A 26,108-nucleotide genomic window follows, 5' to 3' on the forward strand; every position below is an offset into this window, starting at 1 on the left:
ATATATCGTAGTATAATTGTGTCAGGCCTTGGTCCCCTCCCCCCACCATGATATAGATTCCTAAGTTGGGTCAGACATTGGACATCCTTTCCTCCAGTCTCGTCTCCATTTTTCTCCCTGCAGTTTTTTTAGACAGGAACAATTCTGGGTCAGGAATTTTGAATGGTTCAGGAATTTTACATGTGGGTTAGTAACCTTGTCCTTCCATTTGAGGCCCTGTCTACATACTGGAGGTGGACTCTTCAAGTTTCCTTTCCCCAATGTTGGGCATTTTGGCTAAGGTCATCCCCAATGCTTTCTGAGAGAGTCTTACCTCCTGGGTGTCTTGTATGCTCCAGTGTATCCCCAACTTCCCACTCCCAGAAGCAGTTTATTTACATCTATTCTCTTGGTTCCCTGGGCTTTTCTCCTGTCCACTCAGCCATATCTGATCCTGTACTCCTTTTCTCCTCCCTCTCCCCACTCCCACCCAGGTCCCTTCCTCCCTTTGCTCCTGAGATTATTTTATTCCCCCTCCTAAGTGGGGCTGAAGACTCATCACTTCTCATTTCTGCTCCTTACACGTCTCATGTCTTGCAGGTTGTATCCTAGGTGTTCTTTATTTTATGGTTAATACTCACTTATCAGTGAGGACAGACCATACATGTGCCTTTGGGTCTGAGTTACCTCACCCAAGATGGTATTTTCTAGTTCCATCCATTTGCATGCAGAATTCATGTTGTCCATGTTTTCAATAGCTGAATAGTAAGTACTCCATTGTGTAAAGAATCACATTTTCTGTATCCATTCTTTGACTGAGGGACATCTGTGTTTTGTACAACTCCTGTCTATTACAAATAAGGGTTCTGTGAACATGGTGGAGCATGTGTCCTTGTGGTATGGTGGGACATCTTTTGGGTATATGTCCAAGAGTAGTATAGCTGGGTCTTTGGGTAGAACTATTTCTAATTTTCTGAGGATCTGCCAGATTGATGTCCAGAGTGGTTGTACACTTTTTAAAAACATTTTTTAAAAAACAGTAACTCGATGCAATACAACTGAGGAGGTAATTGAAAGTAGGACCTCGATCACTAGAAACTTACATTAGAATGGTAGAAAAACGTATTTTTAATGTAAGAAATACTGATATGAAAATATTATGGTAAAAATAAAATAAGTAATAAGTGCAAAAGGATTCCTTATAATTAAAAAATGTTGAATTTAATGACTGTAGCAAAAGCTCCCAATATATATTATAATAGAGGAGATGAAAGGTGGCCTCTTAGACTGTTGGTGGGGTTGTAAACTGGTACAACCACTCTGGAAATCAGTCTGGCAGTTCCTCAGAAAATTGGACATAATACTACCTGAAGACCCAGTTATTCCACTTCTGGGCATAGAGATGCTCCAACATACAATAAGGACACATGCACCACAATGTTCATAGAAGCCGTATTTATAATAGCCAGAAGCTGGAAAGAACCCAGATGTCCTTCAGTAGATGAATAGATACAAAAATTGTGGTATATTTACACAATAGAGTACTACTCAGCTATTAGAAACAGTGACTTTATGAAATTTTTAGGAAAATGAATGCATCTAGAGAATATCATCCTGAATGAGGTAACCCACTCACAGAAGAACAGACATAATATGCAGTCACTGATAATTGGATACTAGCCCCAGAAATACCCAAGAATCAGCTCACAGGCCATATGAAGCTCAATTAAAAAAAAAGAAAGAAAAGAAAAGAAAAAGGCCAAAAAGTGAAATCCTCAGTCCTTCTGAGGAAAAATAACTGTATAGCACCTTCTCAGAGTGTGGTCCTCTTGGACCTTAAATAATTAATAATCCAAGAGCTAAGAATATAGCTTTGTGGCAATTTTTGGTGTTCAAAATCATTATGTTTAATCGATACACACCAAGAAAACTCTGACTGTTTCCCTGTTACATTTTGTTCTACATGTACTTTATGCTTATGGTAACTGACAAAAATATATTCATATAATGTTATGCCAAAATGCCTTTAAAAATCTGTACAAGTATCTCTCTTTTTTTAAAAATAAAGTTGTAAGAGAGAAAAAAAAGAGAAAAATTAAATCTTGTTCTTGGTCCATTTATATCATTAGACATCATTGTGCTATAGAAGGATGAATAAATAGTAACTATGTTAAAATTTATGCTTTTAAAACTCTGGAAAAAAGAAGTAAATTAGTATAGTTGTTGCCAGATGCCAGGAAGAATGTGGGGGAAGGGAGGACGTGATAATCAGGTACAGCTGTGCAGCTGGGTAAGCGGAAGCCATTCAGATGCTGTACAGCACACTTGGAGTACTACTGTTGGCAGGAATTCTTTGCTTATTTAAAGATGACTGGAAGAGAGGCATCTGAATGTTACCTTTACAAAGATGCTCAACACCCAAGATATAGGGTACAGCAGTTACACTGACTTGATTATTACACGGTGAATGCTTGTACCGAAATCTCACTCTCTGCTCCAACACTATATCTATATATTTATTCTGTGAGTATTTAAAAGAGATTCTTTTAGCATAAGGACAGGTTAGGAGAGAACATTGATATGCTAGTACATTTAGAAAAGGAATGAATGATGGGAACATTTGGTGTAGATGACATAGATCAATGGGACAAGATATCCTGAGAAAGACTTGCTCAATGAAAATGTTAGGATACTGAAAAAGGAACTGAACATAGCGAAATATGGCAAGACCTATGCTCATGGACTAGTAGGATCAATATCATGACCATAGCCATCTTATCAAAAGCAATATATAAATTTAATACAACACCCATGAAATTCTAATGTAATTTTTCATAGAAACTAAAAAATCTTAAATTTCATATAGATAAAAAATAAATGAAAAATTTCATATAAAAACACAAATGTTGAGATGATCCCAAACAGCAAAAGAATACTGAAGGTATCACCTTCCTGGACTTCAAGTTATACTACAAAGTTATAGCAATGAAACAGCTAGGTATTTATATAATAGCACACATAGATTAATGAAATAGAATTTGAAATACATTGTAGAGACACCTAATTTTTTATGAAGAGGCCAATAATACACATCAGAGAAAAGACAGCATCTTCAGCGAATGCTGCTCGTCACACTGTATAGTACATGTAGAAGAATGAAACTATATTCTTATCTCTCAACTTGCATAAACTCTATTCCAAATGAATCAAGAACCTTAATGTAAGAGCAAAATATAAAACAGGAGAATAGTCTCTTTAAAAATAGAACATGTATCAGCCTCTAGCTTATTTTTTATTGTCCTAGGGAAATAAAACCTAGAGTCCCTAGCTATTAGTTAATTCTAGGCAAAGGCAGAAGTGTAGAGATGATATTGTTTAACAAAAATGTCAGAAAGGTTCATATATCTACTTGGAAAAGGAGGTGGAAAGATGGCAAGAGCTATAGGTTGTGTATGGCTCCATGGAAACAACATCTTCCAGACACAACAGGAGCGATACACACATGAGCTCACAGAGACCATGGCAGCATGCACAGTACCCCCACATATTCAGACAAGACAAAATCTCAGTGCTTAGAAGGGAAAGTGGACATGAAGTCCCACTCCATCCAAGAAGCTATTTGCAATTGATACTTTCTTGGGAAATGAAAATCAGTTGTTTCCAGTAGAGTACCATTGGGTATACCAACCATGTTTCCAGGTAGGCCCCATGCCCAGAGTAGTTGACCAATCCAAAGCAGACTCCATTTTGTTGTTGTTGTTGTTGTTGTTGTTGTTGTTGATGTTGGTGGTGTGTGTGTGTGTGTGTGTGTGTGTTTGTGTGTGTGTGTGTGTGTACAAGAGGGTGGGGGACATAAAGTTGTATTTGAGTGGGTAGGGAGGTGGGAGAAAACTAAGAATATGATTAAAGCATGTTGCACAAAATAAAAAATAATCACAAAATTATGATTATGTTAAGAAGAGTTAAGAAAAAAACTAAACATACATGAAAACAAAAAGGTATGGGTTATTAAATACAATGAATAAGAGCCTGGAGAAATGGCTCAGGGTAAGAATACTAGCTCCTCTTTCAGAAGACACAGGTTTCATTCCCAGCACCCACATGATTATTTGCAGACATTTGCAAGTCCAGGCCCAGGATATCATATGATCTCTTCTGCCCTTTATTGGCACTGTATGAACAGTACACAGATGTGCATGCAGGAAAAACACCCGTATACACAACATAACAGCAAAGGTAAAAAACTTTAAGAATTTAACAAAGCCCAAGATTTGTTCAGAAATAGCACGTAGAAGACATTAGAAGACAGAAGGACGAGGTACTTGGATGTTATAATTAACTTAGGATTTTGGAGGACAATTTAAGAATAAGACCCTAGTTAAGGCAAAACTCAAAATAAATTGATAAAAATTCTGGGGCAACTTAAGATGTAAGAAACGGGGGTCACTAAAATAGTAGCTCTAATATATGCTTTTCTAGGATCACCCAACAAAAGCAAAATAGAAAAACAGTCATGTACTCAAACATAATTTCTGTCTTCAAATGCACAGACTTCTCTTTTACATTCTGAACAATGATTGCTCTATGCTTTTAACAGAATCTCAAGTGGCAATGAGAAAGTCTGGCATCGTATCACCACATTAGTACAGTCTATGGAGGGGAAAATTTCAAAATTATGAAGTGCAACCATCACAGACAGAAGGTAATTTTCTTCTTACAAAGGACTCTTGTCAAGGCTCCCTTCATGTCTCTGTTCCTCAGGCTGTAGATGAAAGGGTTCAGCATGGGAGTCACCACTGTGTACATCATGGCCATGACAATCTCCTTCACAGTTGAGTTATTAGCTGTTGGACACAAATAGAGGCCAATAATTGTCCCATAGAATAGTGACACTACAGATAGGTGGGACCCACAGGTGGAAAAGACCTTGTGGATGCCTCGGACAGAAGGGACCTTAAGGATGGAGGTGACAACTCGTGCATAGGACACAACGATGAGTAGAAATGGGATGACAATGACAAGCCCTCCCATGACAAATATCACCAACTCATTAACATGCGTGTCAGAGCAGGACAGCTTCAGCAAAGGAGATATGTCACAGAAAAAGTGTGGAATCACATTTTTCTCACAGAATGACAATCTGGCCATGAGCAGGGTGTGCAGTAAGGCATGGAAGGTGGTCAGCACCCAGGACAGCACCACCAGGCTCACACAGAGCTTGGGGCTCATGATGCTCATGTAATGAAGGGGGAAGCAGATGGCCACATAGCGGTCATAGGCCATGACCACTAGGAGGAAGCTCTCAAGGTCTGCAAAATACAGGTAAAAGTATAGTTGTGTCAGGCAGCCTGCATAGGGGATGGATGGAACTTGGCTCTGCATGTTCTGCAGCAACTTGGGCATCGTGACAGAGGAAAAGCAGAGATCAGAGAAGGACAAGTTGCTGAGAAACAAGTACATGGGTGTGTGGAGATGGGAGTCCAGGTAAATGAGGATGATGATGATGAGGTTCCCCAGGATGGTGGTGAGGTACATGGCCAGGAACAGGGCGTAGAACAGGTGCTGATGCTCTGGGGGGATGGGCAGGCCCAGGAGGAGGAACTGGGAGATGACAGTTTGGTTCTCCTTTGTCATAATTTGTTTTCTTCACATCTGGGGAAGAATGACATATATCCTTGGAAATACAAATAAAAATAAACAAATTTCTGGGCTTTTTGTCTATTATTTATTTAAAACCATTTGACCTCAGAACCATGATTATAAATCACTGTAATTTATGATCTCTGTAATCACTGATGATCTCTTTTTAATCTTCTTATTGTTTATTTATTATGCTATTTTCTAAATGCATTTTGCTGTTTGCTTCTGAGATCAAAATACATTAGTTATTTGTCTTAACTGGCCATCCTAGGCAGCTGTAAGTGGATCATTTATCTTAGTGTCTCTTAGACATCAATGGTTCTAAGGATTCTGAAACTTTATATTTTAATAATGACACACACACACACACACACACACACACACACACACACACACACACACACATCAGTGGCTTAAATAGCCACCTGAAACACAGAAGTGTAACCTTTAGAACTTTGTCTTGTGTTTTAGAAGTTATTGTCTCTTGGCTATGTCTCAGGGGTGTCAAGTCTAGCAGATCCAGTGATACCTACGATTCCACGATGCTCCTTCAAATGTGCCCTCACTCGGCTCTAGTTCTGATAAATTCAATGTCAGCAAAGCCCAGATCAAATCAGAAACCCGTCAATTTTTTTCCCTGGCGTGGTCAGTCTAGAAACCCGTAGCCGCGCTCCACTTTTCCACGTCATCCAGTCATTGCCTCCTCTCTACACTCCCAGACTAGGCTGGCAACTAGACGCTACCAAGAACGCTTTTATAAGACGACAAACCTCCTTTCCCCAGTGTAGGGGAATGCCAGGGGGATGAGGTGAGAGTGCGTGGGTGGGAGCAAGAGCATCTTTCCAGAAGCAGGGGGAGGATTAAGGGGAAATGGGAGAGGGGAGCAAGTGAATACAATTTGAAACGTAAATACATAAAGTCTCCAAAAAATTTACAAGCCTTCAGCCTGTGGTGATTTTCAGGACCTAAGGTTTCAGTATTATCTTTGAGGCTGTTTCACCTGGAGCAGGCGTTTTTGGCTGGTGAAAGATGTGTACCACTTCCTGCATGAAGGTCTTCTTCCTGTGCTGCTGGCAGCCCTTTTGGGCATGGAGCAAGTCCATTCCCTGATATGTTTCTCTTGCACCAATCAGAAGAGCAATATAAACTGCCCGTGGCCAGTTGCATGCAAGAACACAGATAATTACTGTATCACATTATCTGGTGCTGCGGGCTTTGGGAATGTCAGCCTTGGCTGTACCCTGAATATGGGCTGCGACCAGTCCTAACCCCCATGAAAACATCAATACCAACCTTGATGTGGCATCCATGAATAGCTCCTTCTGCATACAGCTGGCCCTGGACTTCGTGCTGGTGTCTCACTACTGAGCCTTGGACTCTGCTGCAGCTGAGACCCTGACCACTCCCATATGCCCCCAGCTCAGGAAATCCCAGCTTCTTTCAGCTTCTAGGGGACCCTAGGTGTCTTCAGCTCCTCCTGGGTGTGTCTAGTCCCTTCCCCCCCATTCTCTCAGTGTCAAGGATATTTGTTCTATGGAAATAGTACTAGCTACTCTTGCTTCCAGAGCCAATCCTATAACCTCCCTTGCGGAACCAGGGAAGGGGTGAAGATCTCCTCTGAGTTAAGAGTATCAGGGTCAGTTTTGAATCCCGTGAACACATTGACAAGGATGTCTAACTCAAATGAATGTACATCTATGTGCTCAGTGTATCTCTATATGAATGAATTCTGGGATGGGCAAAGAGGACCTGAAAGATTCTAGAGCAGAAGGCCTATGTCTCCACCAAAACCTCTTCCCCTGGTATTACCATACTTGATTTAGGAAGCTGCCCATGGAGGGCTGTCACTCCTCCTGATGAAGGCTCCCCATCTCCCCACCCCCCACCCCAGCCCAGATCCATTTGAGTCCCTACCTACTTTCTCTGCCCACACTGGCTTCTTGCTGTTATTTTAATGCCTCAAACTGTTCCTACCCAGTCCAAAAAAAAAAAAAAAAAAAAAAAAAAAAAAAGAAGATTACGAATGTTTAAGTTGTTATCATTTGAGTAAATGAATGTGATGTGTCTCAGGAAATCGGGGTGACTTAACATTATTAACTTTTATTCAGTCTGACTTTCACTCATATCCAAATCTCTTATGTTCCCAAATGATGTTTTATTACCTGAGCTGTGCCACACCTGTGTGCAAGTTTTCTCTGATGCTAGCCTTAAAAGTCACAATCTCTTGCTTCCATTGTTTTACCCTTGCTCTTTTACTTACCTGTAATTTCTTCCTCTTGTTAGCCCCTACACCATATTTATCTTTTATAGATATTACATGCCAGTTGCTAATAAAAATTTCTACACTTGACTGAGTTCTGCTACTATGTTCTCACCAAATCCTATGTTTCTTCCATATCGTTCAATGCCCCTGGTCATGACTCAAGTAGAGGAGGGAGATGATTGGGGAAAAGGGATAACATCTGAAATGTAAATGCAGAGAATATCCAATAAAAATAAAATAATAGCCTGAAAACAATTCTGTCCCCAGATTGTCTTGTGCTTGAGTGAGCAACCTCTACTCAGCCTCGGGACTCATCTAGTGTCTTGTCTTGCAGACATTTACCAATTACCACTATAGTATTGTCTTAAAACAACTTTCCAGTCCAAGAAACACACACACATACACACACACACAGACTTTCACACAGACATACACACACACAGACACAGACAGTCAGACTCACACTGATACACACCCACCCACAAACACACACACACAAACACACACACATACACTTCTAGTTTCTTTGAGAGAACACCAACAAATTCCAGTATGTTCTGAAGAGAACAAGCTCTAGGGAATTTTGGAAGATTTTTCTTGAAGTGCTATCACTGAGTATTTAATGAAGCTGAGTTCACAGCTCGTACATGTGGACATGTGTGTTGACATTATAGAGAGAAGAAACATCTAGAGAAAAGTTATGATTCAGTACGCAAGGTTTCATGTCATGATTAACTAATGTATGAATGGACTTTGATACTGATTCTGGCAAAATACAATTGCAGTGGTGCTCTGAATGTAGTCTTCAGTGTCACTAGCATTTAGGAAAAACACCAGACTTGATGCAAAGTAAAAAGTAGCTTCTTAAAATTGGACTCTTCTTGTTGTATAGGATCCACATAGTACAGGAATGTATGAAGAGGTCACAGACCAGGGAGCTCACCTGTGGATGCTTCCAGCAGTGATCCAGTGAACTTTGTGTTTTCTTCAGCCATTAAACCAGCAAGTCTCAACAAGGAATATGTATCTCCTAGGAGATGGTGTGGTTTGCATTAAATAGAAACCACATGAAAATCTGTGAAAACATAGAATTCTAGTTCTATAAATCAGATTCTACACTGTAAATGAGATACCAGGCAATGAAACATGGGCACTGAGCTTAAAGTCTTTGATTGGAGACCTGATTAAGGTTTATTAATGCTCAACAGCAAAGTTAGAAGAAATCATTATTGTCACAGGGATGCAATGTGGATAGTGTGTAATATTAGGAGAATAAGTCTACAGTCATTAATAAAAGGAACTACACCATGAATAAAATAATTCAAATGGTACTATTAATTCAAATACATTCAGAATGTGGCAAAGTCTTTGAAGATACACAGATGACATAGAAGGAAACGACTATACCTGAAAAACTTCCTACACAATGTCATATGCTGCAGAACAATCTTGTTTTGGAAGGACAGTAAGACAGCAGCTCATTTGCCCACATGCCAACTTATCTGGAATATTTAAAGCTGACACACAGTCTCAGGCATGATATCATGTTTCCCTTTATTTACGATGGTCACAGGAAATGATAATCTCTAGTCCACACCTAGATCTGCATCACCTTTTTTAAATCTCTCCTCCTAGTTATTTATGGGCTCAAGAGGCTCCATATCCCAGAGGAATTCAGATCCTGAACAACCCATTAGCGTAATTATCCAGGACCTTTCTAGGACCAATTCTTCCAGAGTCCTGAAGTTGTGACTGATTACAACCATTGACTATGTGTTACCATACTTGGAGGGAAGTTGAAGAAGAGAGATGCATAGGTAGAAGCTTATTTATAACTTATTCAGGGGATAAGATGCATACCTATGTTACTGGAGCCTGTTATTTGAGGGATATTAGGGGCTAAACTTAATAATTTTAAAGATTCATGAATATGAAAATGTACGGAATACTTAGTTGCTGTTGAGAGAACATCATGAAAAACATGTACTCTGGAAATGTTCCCAAATGTCATTTTCTGAATAAATCACAAGTCTGTATAAATGAACCTCAAGATATATAAACATGATACTAATAAGGACCAGAATTTATGTCTCAACTTTCTATAAATGTCAGTATATATTACAGGGCATCTCTTGCCCTCTTCTGGACTTTTCACACACATGCACACTCACATATTTAGAAGATATCTTAGTTTTAAATTTAGCCATTCTATTTATTTATTTTTAATAAAAACTATATTTACATAGAAACATTCAGAAAGTCAACAAGACAGCCGTTTTTTGCAATTACAGAGTGGTATTTAGTTAACAGAACAACAATTACCTTCATATAAGCTGCATCAGAGACAACTGAAGATAAAAAAACCCAAAATAAAACCAAAAGGAAAAAAGTGAAAAAACAAAACAAAACAAAAATCACAAACCAGAACCCAAAGAACTGTCCCCATATATAACTAATTTGTGCTATGTACCAAGAACCTGCTTTAAATTTCCATGCCAATTTATAACCCCCAGATTGTAGCAGGCAAAGTTAGTGACTATTGAAAATACCACCAGGACAGGGCTACCTAAGACTCATCCAGTAGTGTGTTAACTATACAAAAAGGACACTGTACAGTTTAAAAACAAATTACTCAGCCTTTCATTTCACTTTTTTTTTTTAAAAGGAGTGAGTTGTGTACAGGGGGGTTACATGCTTTATAGACAAGAAAATAACTGAACTGGAACCAATTTATTCATCACAATCTTCTTCCTCTTTGTCTTCCTCTTCTTCCTCTTCTTCCTCCTCCTCTTCATTCTCTTCCTCACTGTCCTCTTTTTCTTGCTCTTTTCAGCCTTGATCACCCCCCCCTATTTTGCTACATAAGGTTTTCCTTTAGCTCTGTAGGCATCAATATTCTTCTTGTACTTTTCAGCTTGGTGGCCTTCTTCTCATAGGGCTGCTTGTCATCTGCGGCAGTGTTGTTCCACATCTCCCCTAGTTTCTTTTCAACACCACCAATAGATAAGCCAGGATGCTCGCCTTTGATTTTTGGGTGGTATTCAGAACAGAACAAGATGAAGGCTGAAGAAGGCCTCTTGGGTGCATTGGGGTCCTTGAACTTCTTTTTGGTCTCCCCTTTGGGGGTGTGTGTAAGTTTTTTTTCTCTTTAACAATAAGCCTTGTCAGCCCTTTCCATATCTTTAAATACCCCCCCCCCCACACTTTTAGCAGACATGGTCTTCCACCTCTCTGAGCACATCTTCGAGAACTCCGAGAAGTTGACAGAAGCATCTGCGTGCTTCTTTTTGTGCTCCTCCTGGCAGGTTTGCACAAAGAACATTTTGCCTCTTGGCTTCTATGGATCTTCTTTGACCATGTTTAGTTGGTTTTGCTCCTCAATGCACAGAGTCACCCAGTGCTCATCTGGCTCTCACTTGTCTTGGTGCTGTCCCTATGGCAGTGTACTTAGTTAAATTTAGCTATTTTAGAAAATGGCTACGGTAGTTATTCACTAATAGGGGAGTTTTTACCTTTAAGGTAAAGGTTAAAAGAATCTTTCTTTCTTTAAAAAATCCCTTTTACTGATTCTTTGTGAATTTTACATCATGCACCCCAGGCACACTCATCTTCTCATTCCTTTGGAGCCATTTTCCATTCTTGCAACTTCTCCATCAAAGGAAAATTACAAACAAAACAAAACAAAACAAAACAATAAACATCTCTTTGTGGAATCTGCATGTGTGCCACATGGAACTCCCTTTATCACTAACAACTTTGCAACTTTCAAATGTTTTTTGCAAGAGTTGTTGGTCTGGTTCGAGGCCTCTGGCTTCTGCTACACTATCAATATTAGACCCTCACTAGGATTCCTCTTGGATATCCTTTTGTTGTCCTGTATCATAGAAATCCTGCAGCTTTGGATCTGTGGGATCCACCATTTCATGTGCTCACGCAATTCATAGAAGGGGTAGGTATTGGGGTGGGCCAACTCAAAGTCCTATGTGTGGGATTGGGTGGTAGCTAAGTTCATTAGTCCATCATCTTTCCCCTACCTACACCACCAGGCATATCTCTCCAGCACTGGCCTGGCCAGCTTAACCAATGCTTAAAGGATCAGGGCCAGTTCTCCTGCTCTCATGCCCTCACGGTTGGCTCTGCTGTTCAAGGCTAGCTTTCCTAAGTACCAAAACCAGTAAGGGGTGGGGCCAGCTCTTCACAGCCCTTGGGCATTGACATGGTCCCAGACTAGGGATGCCCACATGACCTTTGGTCGTAACATGGAACATGGACATGGATGCAGGTCCCTGCTGCTGTATGGTCACATACCCAGACATAGCATTCAGTGGCATCATGGGCTGGGACTTCACCATGGACCTCCACAGAGTCCTGCCTAATGGAAATGCTAACTTTTATTCCTGCCAATTTTTCTTTTTTCTTCTTCTTCCTTCCTTCCTTGCTTCCTTCCTCCCCTCCTCTCTTCCCCCCCCCTCTCTTACAAACTTACAAGCACTAGTTATCTTTAGTTCTTTTACAAAAGGTCACATAATCACACTATTGGAAACATGGCTGAATACATTTCAGCTTTTACTTTAAAGGTAAAAGCCATTTTAGGAAGACACCCAGAGGCCCACCTATCACATGACCTGATCACTGTAGGAGCCACTACAATGTGCAAGTATGTTATGGAGAAAAGGAAGGGAGAGAGAGAGAGAGAGAGAGAGAGAGAGAGAGAGAGAGAGAGAGAGAGAGAGAGAGAGAGAGAGAGAGAGGAGAGCTTGAGTACTATGAAAAGAGGCAGAATTGAATCTGCAGAGGATGGCGAAAAACAACCTTATGTGAGTAGCCTTACCTGCCAAGTCCATGGCAAAACAGAAGCAGCAGCAGCAGCAACAAAAACCAGGGAGGATAGGAAGTTCAAGTACTTTGGATGTTGCTGCTATTGAGTAACTTACAAATACCACTTAGAAAGGATAGATAGCTGCCAAACCCAAGCACTATTGCTGATGCCACGAAGTGCTTACTGGCAGGAACCAGATACGGAAGCTCCATCAGAGGCTCTGCCAGAGTCATACAGATACAGTTGAGGATGCTTGTAGCTAACCATTGGACTGAACATGGGACCCCAATGAAAGAGCTAGAGAAAAGACTGAAGGAGCTGAAAGGGTTTGCAATCCCATGTGAAGAACAACATTATCAACCGCTAAACCCTTCAGAACTCCCAGGGACTAAAACACTAAACATTGAGCACACATGGAGAGACCCATGACTCCAGTTGCATATGTAGCAGAGGATGGCATTGACTGGCATCAAAGGGAGAAGAGGTCCAGTGAAGGTGCATTTTTCCAGTGTAAGGGAATGCCAAGGTACTGAGGTGGAAAGGGTGATTGGGAGAGGAAGCACCTTTATGGAAGTAAGTGGAGGGGGAGGGTGGATGCGATTGGGGGAAAGGATCACATTTAAAATGTAAATGCAGAGAATATCCAATAATAAAAAATAAAGGATAGATTAGATCCAGGAGCAATCTAAGAGAAGCTAAAAACTAGTAGGTGATCTTAATAAGATGGTTCCATTATGGACTGTAAATCTACAACGGTTTTGCTCCTTTAGATAAGGTTGAGCAGATTACATTTTAGGAAAGATTTCTGCTATCAATATGATTTCCCTGTAATTATTCAATATATAACAATTATTATGTATTAGCCCACCCCTTTGAGCAGATTTCTGTAAAGCAACAAAGAAGTACTAACTTGTCAGAGATGCTATATAGACAAATAAATGATTTCTTAATTCTTAATGATTCTATAAGAATTCCTAAAATATATCAGTAACTATTAAGATTTTTTATAATAAGACTGCTATTAGGTCCTTTCTGATGTCAAAACTGCAATGTAAAGTCTTCCAGTCTTCTGGTTAATTGCTTCTGAGATAGAAAGCAGGCATCTACAATTTAGAGCACATTCCAAGAGGTTATAAAGGAGAGAGCAAGATTAGGAGGAGCACAGAGAGAACTTCATTTAGAGATCTTTTCTTTTTCTTCTTTGTTTTAAATTTATTTTTTAGTTTTTTATTTTTACACTCCAGATTTTATTCCTCTCCCAGTCCATCCTCTGACTGTTCCACATCCTATACTTCCTCCCTGCTCTGGTCTCCACAAGGATGTCACTTCCCCACCCACCACTCCAGACCTCTAAACTTCAGACTTCATTTCCCTTCCAGTCTGCCCCACCTCAGCTGTACCCCTTCCTATATCAACTCCCCTCCCCTGTCTCCAAGAAGGATGCCCCCTCTATACCTCCCCACTCCCTGGGGCCTCAAGAGACCAGACCAGGTGGTCCTCAACTGTATAGGTGTTGGGGACTCATATAAGCTGGTGTATGCTTCCTGGTTGGTGGCTCAGTATTTGAGGGATCAAGGAGGTCCAAGTTAGTTGAGACTAATGGTCTTCTTATAGGGTCACCATCCTCCTCAGCTTCTTTCAGCTTTTCCCTAATTCAACCACAGGGGTCAGCAGCTTCTGTCCATTGGTTGGGTATAAATATCTGCATCTGACTCTTTCAGCTGCTTGTTGGATCTTTTGGAGGGAAGTCATGATATACTCCTATTTGGAAGCTCACCATAGCGTCAGTAATAGCATCAGGTCTTGGGGCCTTACCTTGAGCTGTATCCCAATTTGGGCCTGTCATTGAATCTTCCTTTTCTCAGTGAACCTCTTTCTTTTTTTTCCATTTTTATATCTGTAGTTCCTCCAGACGGGAACAATTCTTAGAAAACATTTCAGATATAGAACTTAGAAATAAAGATTAAAACCACGTTTCAAAGTGTCCCCTTTTCTTTCTCTGACTTCAGCTAGCAGGCTGGGAGTTAGAGACACACAGTTCCTGCAGAACAAAGTCTACTTAATCCCTCATTTATTTGCTATGAGGTGCTAAATGCCAGAGACTGCAGTTTTTTGGTCTCAGAGGAACTCAGACATGAAGGTCAACTACTGCAGCAAAGTAACTTAGATGCAGATAGGTAAATGTTTTATTACTAAATAGCAATCCTAAGTATCTTAAAAGACCAAGTATTGTCCATCCATGGACACTCTTCCTCATGGCTACCTTCAAGAGAGAGCCAGAAAGAAGAACCTCTGGCTCCCGGCAGATAGAGATAGATAAAATCAGAAATTTGGAGAAATGGTAAAATCAGAAAATAACTGTATATCATAAGGAGCAAGAGTTTAGCATAGTAGTATGTCTACACTATAATTTTTCAGGAACAAAGACAGGCAAGAAAAAGAGAAAGGAAAGTCAGGTTCCTCAGACCCAGTCTCCCTGTTAAACTTAACTTCTTAAAATAGTGGGCAGTTAGTATAGCTGGTGGACTTCCATGGTGAAAAAAATTCTACAAAATATTCACATTAATATGTTTACAGAATAAAATCATTAAAATTTTAAGATTTATCATTATAGGTTTAGTTGAATTTTCCTTTTGAAAAAGATTCTTTCCAGAGCCCCCTTTATGTTTCTGTTCCTCAGGCTGTAGATAAAGGGGTTCAGCATGGGAGTCACCACTGTGTACATCAAAGACATGACAGTCTCCTTCACAGTAGAATTATTACTGGAAGGACATAAATAGAGACCAATGACTGTCCCATAGAACAGAGACACTACAGACAGGTGGGAACCACATGTGGAAAAGGCTTTGTAGATACCTTGAGAAGAAGGGACCTTGAGAATGGAAGACACAATTCTTACATAGGACAAGATAATGAGAGCAAATGGAAGGACAAGAAAGATGCTGACCACAATAAATATCACGACCTCATTAACATGGGTGTCAGAGCAGGCCAGCTTCAACAGAGCAGACATGTCACAGAAAAAGTGCGGGATCATATTTTTATCACAGAATGACAATCTGGCCATGAGCAGGGTGTGCAGCAAGGCATGGAAGGTGGTCAGCACCCAGGACAGCACCACCAGGCTCACACAGAGCTTGGGGCTCATGATGCTCATGTAATGAAGGGGGAAGCAGATGGCCACATAGCGGTCATAAGGCCATGGCCACAAGAAGGAAGTTCCCGAGGTCTCCAAAAAACAGGAAGAAGTATATTTGTGCCAGGCAGCCTGCATAGGGGATGGATGGAACTTGGCTCTGCATGTTTTGGAGAAACTTTGGCATTGTGACAGAGGAAAAGCAGAGATCAGAGAAGGACAAGTTGCTGAGAAACAAGTACATGGGTGTGTGGAGATGGGAGTCCAGAAGAATGAGGACGATGATCATGAGGTTCCCCAGGACGGTGGTGAGGTACATGGCCAGGAACAGAGCATAGAACAGGTGCTGGTGCTCTGTGGGGATGGGCAGGCCCAGGAGGAGAAACTGGGAGATGACAGTTTGGTTTCTTTCTGTCATGATATCTATGGTACCTTTAAGAGAAAATATTACATCAGCTTTTAAAATAAATGTGATTGTGTTTTCTTGTTAATCATATGTTATGTGGTCTACAATATTAATTCCCCAATCATCACAATAATTACATACATACTCCAAATGTTTGTTGTCTCTATAATAGTGATAATCGAACATTTAATTATTTCTATTATGTTTCAGTGTTCATTACTTCATAAATATTTTGTGTATTTTCTTCTGAGATACAGTTCATCATGTTTTCTCTTACCTGCCTGAATTTTTACCATGATTTTATGAATATTAAACAACAGTAGTTAGCTCTTTTTCTATTAGTTTCTCACATGGCCATGGTCCTGAGAGATGTTTTCTGAGCCACGTCCTCTCAAAATTCTATATATAAACTCATTGCCAATGACAATAGTCTTCTTTTGCCTGTAGATTCTGCTTTGCATTGCTAACTAATGATCTTATCTGAAGTTCAAGAGATTTAAAGCACATCATAATGGTGTTGCTCAGCTCTCTCCTGACTGCCTACCCCCGCTGCTTTTATCATTGAACAAAATGAATTCCAAACATCATCACAAACGTGAATTTAAGCAAACTCACTTGTTTGTTGTACCTTCATTCCAGGATATCCGATAGGTTCTCCTGTGTATTCACTTGCTGCCCCAAAAGACCATATTTACAGAGCAATGCAGCATCTTCTGTCTCTAGGAATGTCAAAGCAGATGTTTCTTTGGGTCATTGTCTGTGCTAGAAAACCCTTCTTCAACGTGTTTTATCCATACAGTTGTGTCCTGGAATGGTAATCTGATTTTTTTCTGATTATTACTTTATGGTTATTATCATTGCTCTTAATAAAAAGGCATATACTTTAGCATATACACAGTTTCACATTTTTATTTTACTGTGCAGTAAAGCCTTTGTTGGAAGTTACAGTGCTTTTCATACAGTTTTCAAAATTTGGTACTGCTCACTACTTTCATTATTTTTAGTCTGTGATTTCTTCACCCAGTGTGTCTTTCATGATTTAGTCTTCATTAAATGTCAATGATATAATGTTTCATCTAACATTAAAGACATAAAATTTTTATTTGAAGTAGAATAAATACTCCTTTAAAATATTTTTAGGATATAAAGTTACTACATAACAATTTAGGGTGAAAAACCTGAAATTCTGTAATGAATTTCAGAAAAAAATTTATGCACAAAGATATATAGGTAGGTCAGATGTTCGATTTTTCTGTAATACTGGTGACTAAAAATAAAAGTTTTATGCTTCAGTTTTGATTGTCATCAAGACTGATGTAGAAAAATGAATGTGATGATTTTTTAAATAAATCATTGAAAATATAAAAAGAAGGATGTACTTGTTTCAAAATATCTGGGGCTTTCCCTCCCACAACTACCCAATTTTGTCTAGCTCATTAGATACTTAAACTTTGGTTCTAATACTGATTTTGAGAAATGTAAGTTTTAATGTTTCTATAAAGTTTCACTTTAACATTGCCAATAATTTAGTCAGCATATTTGAATTTAGAAGATTACTGTTCATGCTGTAATAAGACTCAAAATCAGTTGAAGGATATCAGAAGAAAGTGTGGTCTCCCAAAAAATTTTGCCTTCAGACTGAACTTAAAACTTCAACCTCTATTATTTTCAGGGACTCCACTCTTCTAATTAACCGGAAGACACTGGGTTGATCTAATCAAGAACACACTACCCCCATTGTATTTCTTCTGGGAAACCTTTTTGAATAATACTCAAGATGTTTCAAATCTAAAGAAGGGAGCAGAAGAAGATTCTTAAGAGATGTGCGAGGGCTGGGAACGTAGCTCAATAATACAGCACTTGTCTAGCATGCCCAAAGTACTGCATTTGACAGCTAGTGTCAAGCAAAGAAAGAGAAACATCACCCCCAAAATGTAAATGTAAATTAGAGTGAGAAAGAGGACTGAGGAAGAGAGGGAAAGAAATAGGGAAAGACAGTGAGAGACAAAGACAGAGAGACAGAGACTACATGAGACAAAATAAAATTCTTCATTCTGTTGATGATGTTTATGATGTTTACTGTTTGTATATCTGAGTATTACCAAATGAAGAGGCATATAGGAAAATCCACAGTTTCTGAAGTTCTGCTTGCTCCATAAATGACCAGGACATGTATCTTGTGTAGGATGATGAGGAGTAATTAGAAACCAGACACCTCACCTGGACTCATCACTACTGATAACCTAATGACTTCCTATCTTTATCAGCTGTCAAACATACAAGTTTAGATCTGAACAGCAAATGAGAGTTTTTTATGAAGTGTTTCTAACATTAAGTATGCAGGAAGCCCTTCATGCAATAGCGTAGGCATGAAAGGAAAAGCACCAGAGATATTGAAACAAGTGCATGTTTCTTTTTATATTTACAATGACATATAAAATAAATCAATCATATTCATTTTCTCACATAATCTTCAGTGTCACTCTCTGAAGTGACACATAAGGAAATAACTTTTACTCACTAATATTACAGGACACTGCACATCTGACCCACTCACATATTTTTTATAAATCTAAAATTTCTTGTCTGAAATTGAACACATGTCAGTTTACATCTCTGTAGTTCAGATTCTACATGACAAATGCACGCACAGATGATGCCAATGGCATGATCAGTGGGTTATATTTAAGAACAATTGCATATATTCCTACTAAGCAGATGGGTTTTTGAGCTCTGTCAGATAAATTATGATCTTGGATCTTTCAACCTATTCATAATTTACTAAGTCTCCAAAGGTGAAGGCATATTAAAGAAGAATTAAGAACTATAGAACGAATATTAAATTTTACTTAAGAACCTGAAGGCTGGGAACAGCCTTATATAACTGTAACCTCAGTTGAGGATTATAGTTGAGGGCATAAGAACACCTAGAATCCGAAGTTCCCTTAGGCAACAAAGTGAGTCCCATTCTCAAAAGCCAGACAAACAACTGTGTTGCAATCATATGATCTCTGCATAACAAGTAATTGTAAAAATGTCTGTCATTATTAATTATGATTGGTGTCCACTTTGTATAGTGTCCATGAAACAAAATAATTCAAAAATAGCAAAGTCTTCTGGGGGAATAAATAGCAATGAATAATTTTATCATACCTGAAAATTTGTTCTTTGTAACATCATACAACCAATACTCCCAGGCTAGAAGAACTGTAAGGAAATAGTTCATCTTTATTCAGAGATCACAGGGTGACTCCAAGCCATGATAAAAGGTACTTCTCTCCTTTTTCACTGTAGACATAGGTCATAATAAGTCCTATAATCGTCCCTTAAGTCTCCACCCCTGTTTCTCTCATATCTTCTTCTAGTTATCCCTGTGCCTAAGAGGCCCTGCATCCCAAAGGAGTCCAGTAGCTCATTAAAGGCAATAATTACTAGGGACCTCTGTAGGACCAGTTTTCTCAGAGTTTTACTGTGGTGACTGATTATCACCAGCAATAATATTACTATACTTATGGGATGGTGGAGTTTGAGAGAAACTAATGAATGGATACTTTACTTTTTTACTTTTTCATGTAGCTAAAACTGACTCTTTGTGGAATTGGTAGGAAGCCTAATAAAAGAAGTTTGTAAAATTCCTAGAAGTAATCAGAGACAGCACTTGTTGATAGAAAATACATTAGGGATCATTCACTGAAGAAGCCACAGTGGCTTTTAAAGACATAGAGTTTGGAGATGTTCCTGGGCTTTTATGGGGAATAGTCATGTTGCAAGGGTGGATCAGATTTCTGTAACCAACTTCCAAAATGTTAAACACAGGAATAAGATGAAAGATGAACCTGTTCAGACTATGTTTAATTCCTACTCTTTGGCTACTCATGTTTTATTCTTATCGCTTTATGAAAATATCAGTAACACTGCATTACCATCCTCCCCACCTTGGAGGCTTCACCTTATCTTCTAATACCACAGCTTATGTCCCTGTCTATGGTCCCAGAGCCATAGCTTACTTGTAGTTTTTTACCCCTGGACAAGTGTCATGTGCATGTCAGTCATCAGCTAGATGAACTTTATTATGCAGCAATACACTGCTGACTTTCAATCTAAGGAATATGAATTGTTTCTCATTGCATTTGTATTTATTTGTTGAGATAATAGTAATATTTATTTTTGGACATGACAATTCAATTTTGTAAAAAAATAATTCCACAAGACTTAAATTATCCCATCGCAAATCTACATTTACAAGATTTTAAGACCCTATCCCAAATCTCTTAGATCTCACAAACACTTTCCACAAAGTACAACAATGGAAAAAGCAAGATACAAAACCCAATAGCTTTTCTGCATACCAACTGCCTTACTTAGGGTTTTACTGCTGTGAACAGACACTATGACAACTCATATAAGGCAACTAATTGGGGTTGACTTACAGGTACAGAGGTTCAGTCCATAAAATTTAAAAGCTTCTTCATAACAAAAGAGACAATCTGCAGAGTAAAGAGATAGTCTACAAAATGGGTGAATTTTTTCCAGCTACATATTATGCACATGTGACTATCTAAGCTATATAAATAATTGAAAGTAACCAAATCCATCACAACCACAAAATAATCTAATCAACAAGTGGCTAGTAAATGCATAGGCACGTCTCAGTAGAAGAAACACACAATGGAGAACAAATGTCTGAAAAGGTATTTTTCTGAGTGTGGGTCACCTCACTCAAAATGATTGTTTTATACTTTGTGCATTTATCTGCAAGTTCCATGATTTTTTTCTTAACAGCTGAATAATCATCTGATATGTAAATGTACCATACTTTTATTATTAATTATAAGCTGATGGAAATCTAGCTTGTTTTTATTTCCTGGATATTGTAAATAGAGCAACAATGAACATGGGTGAGCCTGTATCTCTGTTGTAGGATATAGAGTTCTTTGACAATACGCTCAGAAATACAAATATGTAGTATCTATTATTATTTTATTTACTATAACTTTTTATTAATTCTTTGTGAGTTTCACATTATACACCCTAACCCTACTCACTCCCCATTCCATTGTATACCCAAACAAACTCTCCACACAAATAAAAACAGAAAAAAAAATTACAACAAAACAAAACCACTTTGTGGAAATTGTAGTTTGTCACACAGTGTACTGTTTTGTTTGCATATCTTTCCTTTCAAATGTTCATTGGAATGAATTATTGGTCTGGTTTGAGGCCTCTGGCTTCTGCTACACCATCAATACTGGCTCCTACATGGACTCACTCCTTTTGGATATCTCTTTTTTCCCAATGTGTCATGGAGATTCTCAAGCCTTGTATCCAAACAGTTAGCCCCTTCATGTGCAGTTCAAAGATAGGGTAGATGCTAGCTAGGGTGGGCTAACACAAAGCTCTGGATCTGGACCTGTCTTGTAGTTGAGTTGGTCAGTTCACCAAATCTTGCAAGCTCTCTTGCATCCACACCACCTGGGTGAGCTTTCTAGAACTTTCAACTGGCAGACCCAATGCCACAACCAGAAAAGGGCAGAAACAGCTTTCCAGATCTCATGCTCCTCGGGCCAGCTTACCTGTGTCCATGCCACAAGTGCCAGCCCTATTGTGATACCCAGGTGAGGTTCATGGTCTCTCTCTCATGAATCCCGTAGCTAGTGAAGGACAGAGTCTGACTGCTGGGGGCCCACCCCGGTGAGAGTGGGTTCTTATTTCTTGTTGGTTGTTCTTGAGGCAGTAGAGGGGGAAGAAGATCGGTGGAGGGTACGACTTGGTCTTACAAGATATTTAGGGTTGCTGTATAATAAGAAGCTTACTATCTAAGTCTAAGTTACAATGCTACTGTAGTTGACCTGCCTTCTGTGATCCTCCGAGGCTAGAAACTGCAGTCTCTGGCATTTAGTACCTCTTCCTAAGAGAAAAAAGTTTTTCTAAGGGAAAAAAGGGATGGAATGCCCCTTTCTCCTTGTCCTCAATACTTTTACATCGTTCACACTACATGATCACATGTTACAAAGTAAATCACAAGTTCACACAAAAAATCAAATTGTAAATTGAAATAGAAGCTTACAACAGAGAATGTTTACATGAATATCCAATAGGAGTAATTATCTGGCTAAACATCCATCACCTGTCTCAGCTCCACAGGTTCACTGAAGGTTTAAAACCATAACTAAGTTATTAGTGAAGTTTTGTATAGGCAAACCCAGACAATATTTTATCCTCTGTTCTAGCTCCTACAATAAATCATCAGTTCCTTTTTATGACCTTTGGTTTAATTGTTTTACAATCTTTTGTAATGTGCTCTGGGTAGGAGAAAGTCTGGTTACTATCGAAGAGCAATTAACTGGTGCCACTTGGAAGACTGGAAGAATTCTCATTGCAGTTATGACTATCAGAAATGACCTAATGGCAGTCTCACTATAAAAGAGCTTAATAATCAGTTATAATTTTAGGAGTTCTTACAGGATCATCATTAAGACTTAAGAAGTCATTTATATAGTGTCTATATAGCATCATTACAAGACAGTGCATCTTCATAGATCTTCAGAGATCTGCTCCAGAGGGGTGTGCTATTACTTAATGATTGTTATATATGTTTAATAATAACATGAAGCAGGGAGTAGTTTTTCAGAGTGTTGATGGTAGTTAGGGTGGGGCCAACTCTGTACAGATCTTGAATATCACCATTCAGGTGGCAACCCAGACAAGGGATGTTCAAAATGGCCATACTGGTAATATTGCCATCAACATTGACATAGACTCACTGCTGCTACATGGCTGATACAAATCTAGAAATGGCCTTAAGTCATAGCACAGGCTGGAGTTTCACTATGGTCTCAGGTGACAGGGCAGGCTATTCATCTCATGCTATTTCTCTCCATTCTCAAGTCTCTAGTGCCTTCTCTCTTCACAGTGTCCAATTCATTCAACATCTCTTCTCCTAACATCTCTCAATCACATATTTGCACATTGTAGTGGCTCCTGCTGCATATGGGTCCACACAATTGGCATGTCTTTGGGCATCTTCTGTCCCCACTTACTAAATGGCATGGTGGTAGTTGGTCTTCTCCTATTATTATTTAATTAGTATCAAACTGATTTATTTTTATATTTGTTATTAAAAAGTAAACACATCATTTCCCTCTTTCTTTTCCTCCTTCTAATTCCCTCTCAAAGAAATAGCTTCTTTTTCTTTTTATTGTTATTTATTTATCTATCATCTATCTACTTACCTATTTATTGGTCTGTCTGTTTATCAAAACTATATAAGCACAACTTACTGAGCTCATGTTTGTTGTTTGAATAGATATGGTTTCAAGGCTAATCACTTTGTATTGGATAATTAGTCAGGGACCTCAACCCTGGGAGTATATAATTCTCTTTCTTAGTAGTCACTAGCTGCCTGTAGTTTTTTAGTCTGATGTTCGGACCCTAGAGATTTTTGCTCACTTCTGTATCAGCATGTCTACTGAGATTGTTATTGTTCAGGCCTTGTTAAAGCAGACATTTCTAAAAAAGGAAGTCACATAGTAGACTTCCTGGTATTCTGATTTTTTTAATCTTTCCATTTCTTCTCCTGTGATGCCCCCTGGATATAGAATGCACTATCTATGCTGCCAATGTAGCTATAAAGGCAGGGATCCCCACCTACACTGATCTTTGTGTTGTATGCAGTTATGGCTTTCTTTAATGGTCACTATAAATTCTTTTTTAGATAATTTTCTGATAATCTCACATATGTACACAACTCTCACTTCTTATTTCTCTACCATTTCTGTCATATCTCTCCTCTCCACAAGTTGCTTTTCATATGACTATTAATTTTTTTGACTCATTGAGATTAATTAGTATAGTTCATGTAGACATGGCTTAAACTTATCTGTCTGAGCCTGGTAAGATCAGCCATAAATACACCACTAAAGATGGTGGCTACCAACTCTCAGCACCTGTGAACAGTTAATAGTTATTAAAAATTTGGAAGGATCTCGTGAACCCTTTACCTTTATCTTTCTTACTCCTTTTAAAAATATTCATTTTTGAGAATTATACAAGCTTATAGACATCAATGAGAATAGTCAACAAATATCTATTCCAGAAAAACAACACAGAAAAAAATAAACACATAGTCCAGGGAATTATGTAATGCAATTATTTAATGTCAAGTCGTAGAAAGAACAAGTATAAGGTTGGAAAAGGGCTGGACAGTTGAGACACTTGGATATTATTAAACACTGAACTAAGATTATAGAGTACTGATTTATATGCACACAGTCAAAACAGACATTTGGACAAAATAATAAAACAGATTAAATTAAGCTAAAACACCATGGGAATTAGAAATATGTCTACATTATTGTTTACAGGATCACCTCGAAAAGTGAAGTGTACATATTCATCTCTCCAAAACTTACTTCCCAAATTGAACTACTCATATAAACTTCTAATTTGTGTGGTGAAAAGTTATGTTGTGGGACTTTTAAACAGAGGGATCCATGGTAAGGAAAAATTCTGCAGCAATAGCATATTATCAACATTTTCTATAATAAATTACATGAAGATATGAAGTATTACCATCATAGGAAGAAGGAAACTTGCTTTTTGCACATTATTTTTTCTAATGCATCTTTTATATCTCTGTTCCTCAGGCTGTAGATGAAAGGGTTCAGCATGGGAGTCACCATTGTGTACATCAGAGACATGACAGTCTCCTTCACAGTAGAGTTATTAGCTGAAGGACACAAGTAGAGACCAATGACTGTCCCATAGAACAGTGAGACCACGGACAGGTGAGACCCACAGGTAGAAAAGGCTTTACGAATGCTTTGAGATGAAGGGACCTTGAAGATGGAGGAAACAATTCTCGCATAAGAAACAATGATGAGAAGGAAAGGGAGCACAACTATAGGGCCCCCTAAGATAAATATTGCTAGTCTATTATCCTGGGTGTCAGAACAAGCCACTTTCAGCAGTGTAGACATATCACAGAAATAGTGAGGGATCACAGTGTCCTCACAGAATGACAATCTGGCCATGAGCAGGGTGTGCAGCAAGGCATGGAAGGTGGTCAACACCCAGGACAGCACCACCAGGCTCACACAGAGCTTGGGGCTCATGATGCTCATGTAATGAAGGGGGAAGTAGATGGCCACATAGCGGTCATAGGCCATGGCCACAAGGAGGAAGTTCCCGAGGTCTCCAAAATACAGAAAGAAGTATATTTGTGCCAGACAGCCTATATAAGGAATGGATGGAACTTGACACTTCATGTTCTGCAACAACTTGGGCATTGTGACAGAGGAAAAGCAGAGGTCAGCAAAAGATAAATTGCTAAGAAACAAGTACATGGGTGTGTGGAGATGAGAGTCCAGTAGAATGAGGATGATGATGATGAGGTTCCCCAGGACAGTGGTGAGGTACATGGCCAGGAACAGGGCATAGAACAGGCGCTGAAGCTCTGGGGGAATGGGCAGGCCCAGGAGGAGAAACTGGGAGATGACAGTTTGGTTTCTTCTAGTCATTTGTTTACACAAATGCCTTTTTAGAAAAAATAGTAACACTTAACATTCCCAATGAAGGTAAATGTATTTTAAATTCACCAGACATTGAGATGTAACACATATACATGCTCTATAATGATACCTTCACAAGTAGTATACTGATAAGATCAACATGTCTTTATCAATAATTATTAAGGGCTTATTAAATTCTCTTTAGCATAGAGTTCACCAGACAGTTCTTTCTGAAACATTTTTTTTCCTATTTAGTCTTGGCATGAAATTGATTTGTTTTTCTGGATTTATCTGGCTAGTAGTCATCCTAGATGAATTGAATTGCCTTGTGATTTATTATTTTCACATGGTGTGAT

The 26,108-nt window shown here is 38.9% G+C and overlaps 3 protein-coding genes across 3 annotated transcripts; all 3 read right to left on the reverse strand.

Annotated features, from left to right (window-relative positions):
- Positions 1-4,668: 4,668 nt before the first annotated feature.
- LOC308426160 (olfactory receptor 1468) lies at positions 4,669-5,613 on the reverse strand (the record flags this gene model as incomplete). The annotated part of the gene is made up of 1 exon (XM_080923919.1): positions 4,669-5,613. The coding sequence occupies one exon, from the start codon at positions 5,611-5,613 to the stop codon at positions 4,669-4,671; it is 945 nt and encodes a 314-aa protein (XP_080780045.1).
- Positions 5,614-15,309: 9,696 nt separating this feature from the next.
- LOC308426161 (olfactory receptor 1-like) lies at positions 15,310-16,255 on the reverse strand (the record flags this gene model as incomplete). The annotated part of the gene is given in 2 exon segments (XM_080923920.1): positions 15,310-15,897; positions 15,899-16,255. Coding segments are annotated over 2 exon segments (945 nt in total).
- An 8,561-nt stretch (positions 16,256-24,816) lies between these two features.
- Positions 24,817-25,761, reverse strand: LOC308426162 (olfactory receptor-like protein I9; the record flags this gene model as incomplete). Its single annotated transcript, XM_080923921.1, has 1 exon — positions 24,817-25,761. One exon carries the CDS (start codon positions 25,759-25,761, stop codon positions 24,817-24,819), a length of 945 nt encoding a protein of 314 aa, XP_080780047.1.
- Between the last annotated feature and the right edge of the window lie 347 nt (positions 25,762-26,108).

The sequence above is a fragment of the Micromys minutus genome, assembly GCF_963924665.1.
Source record: "Micromys minutus genome assembly, chromosome: 10".
In the NCBI taxonomy this organism is placed as follows: domain Eukaryota; kingdom Metazoa; phylum Chordata; class Mammalia; order Rodentia; family Muridae; genus Micromys; species Micromys minutus.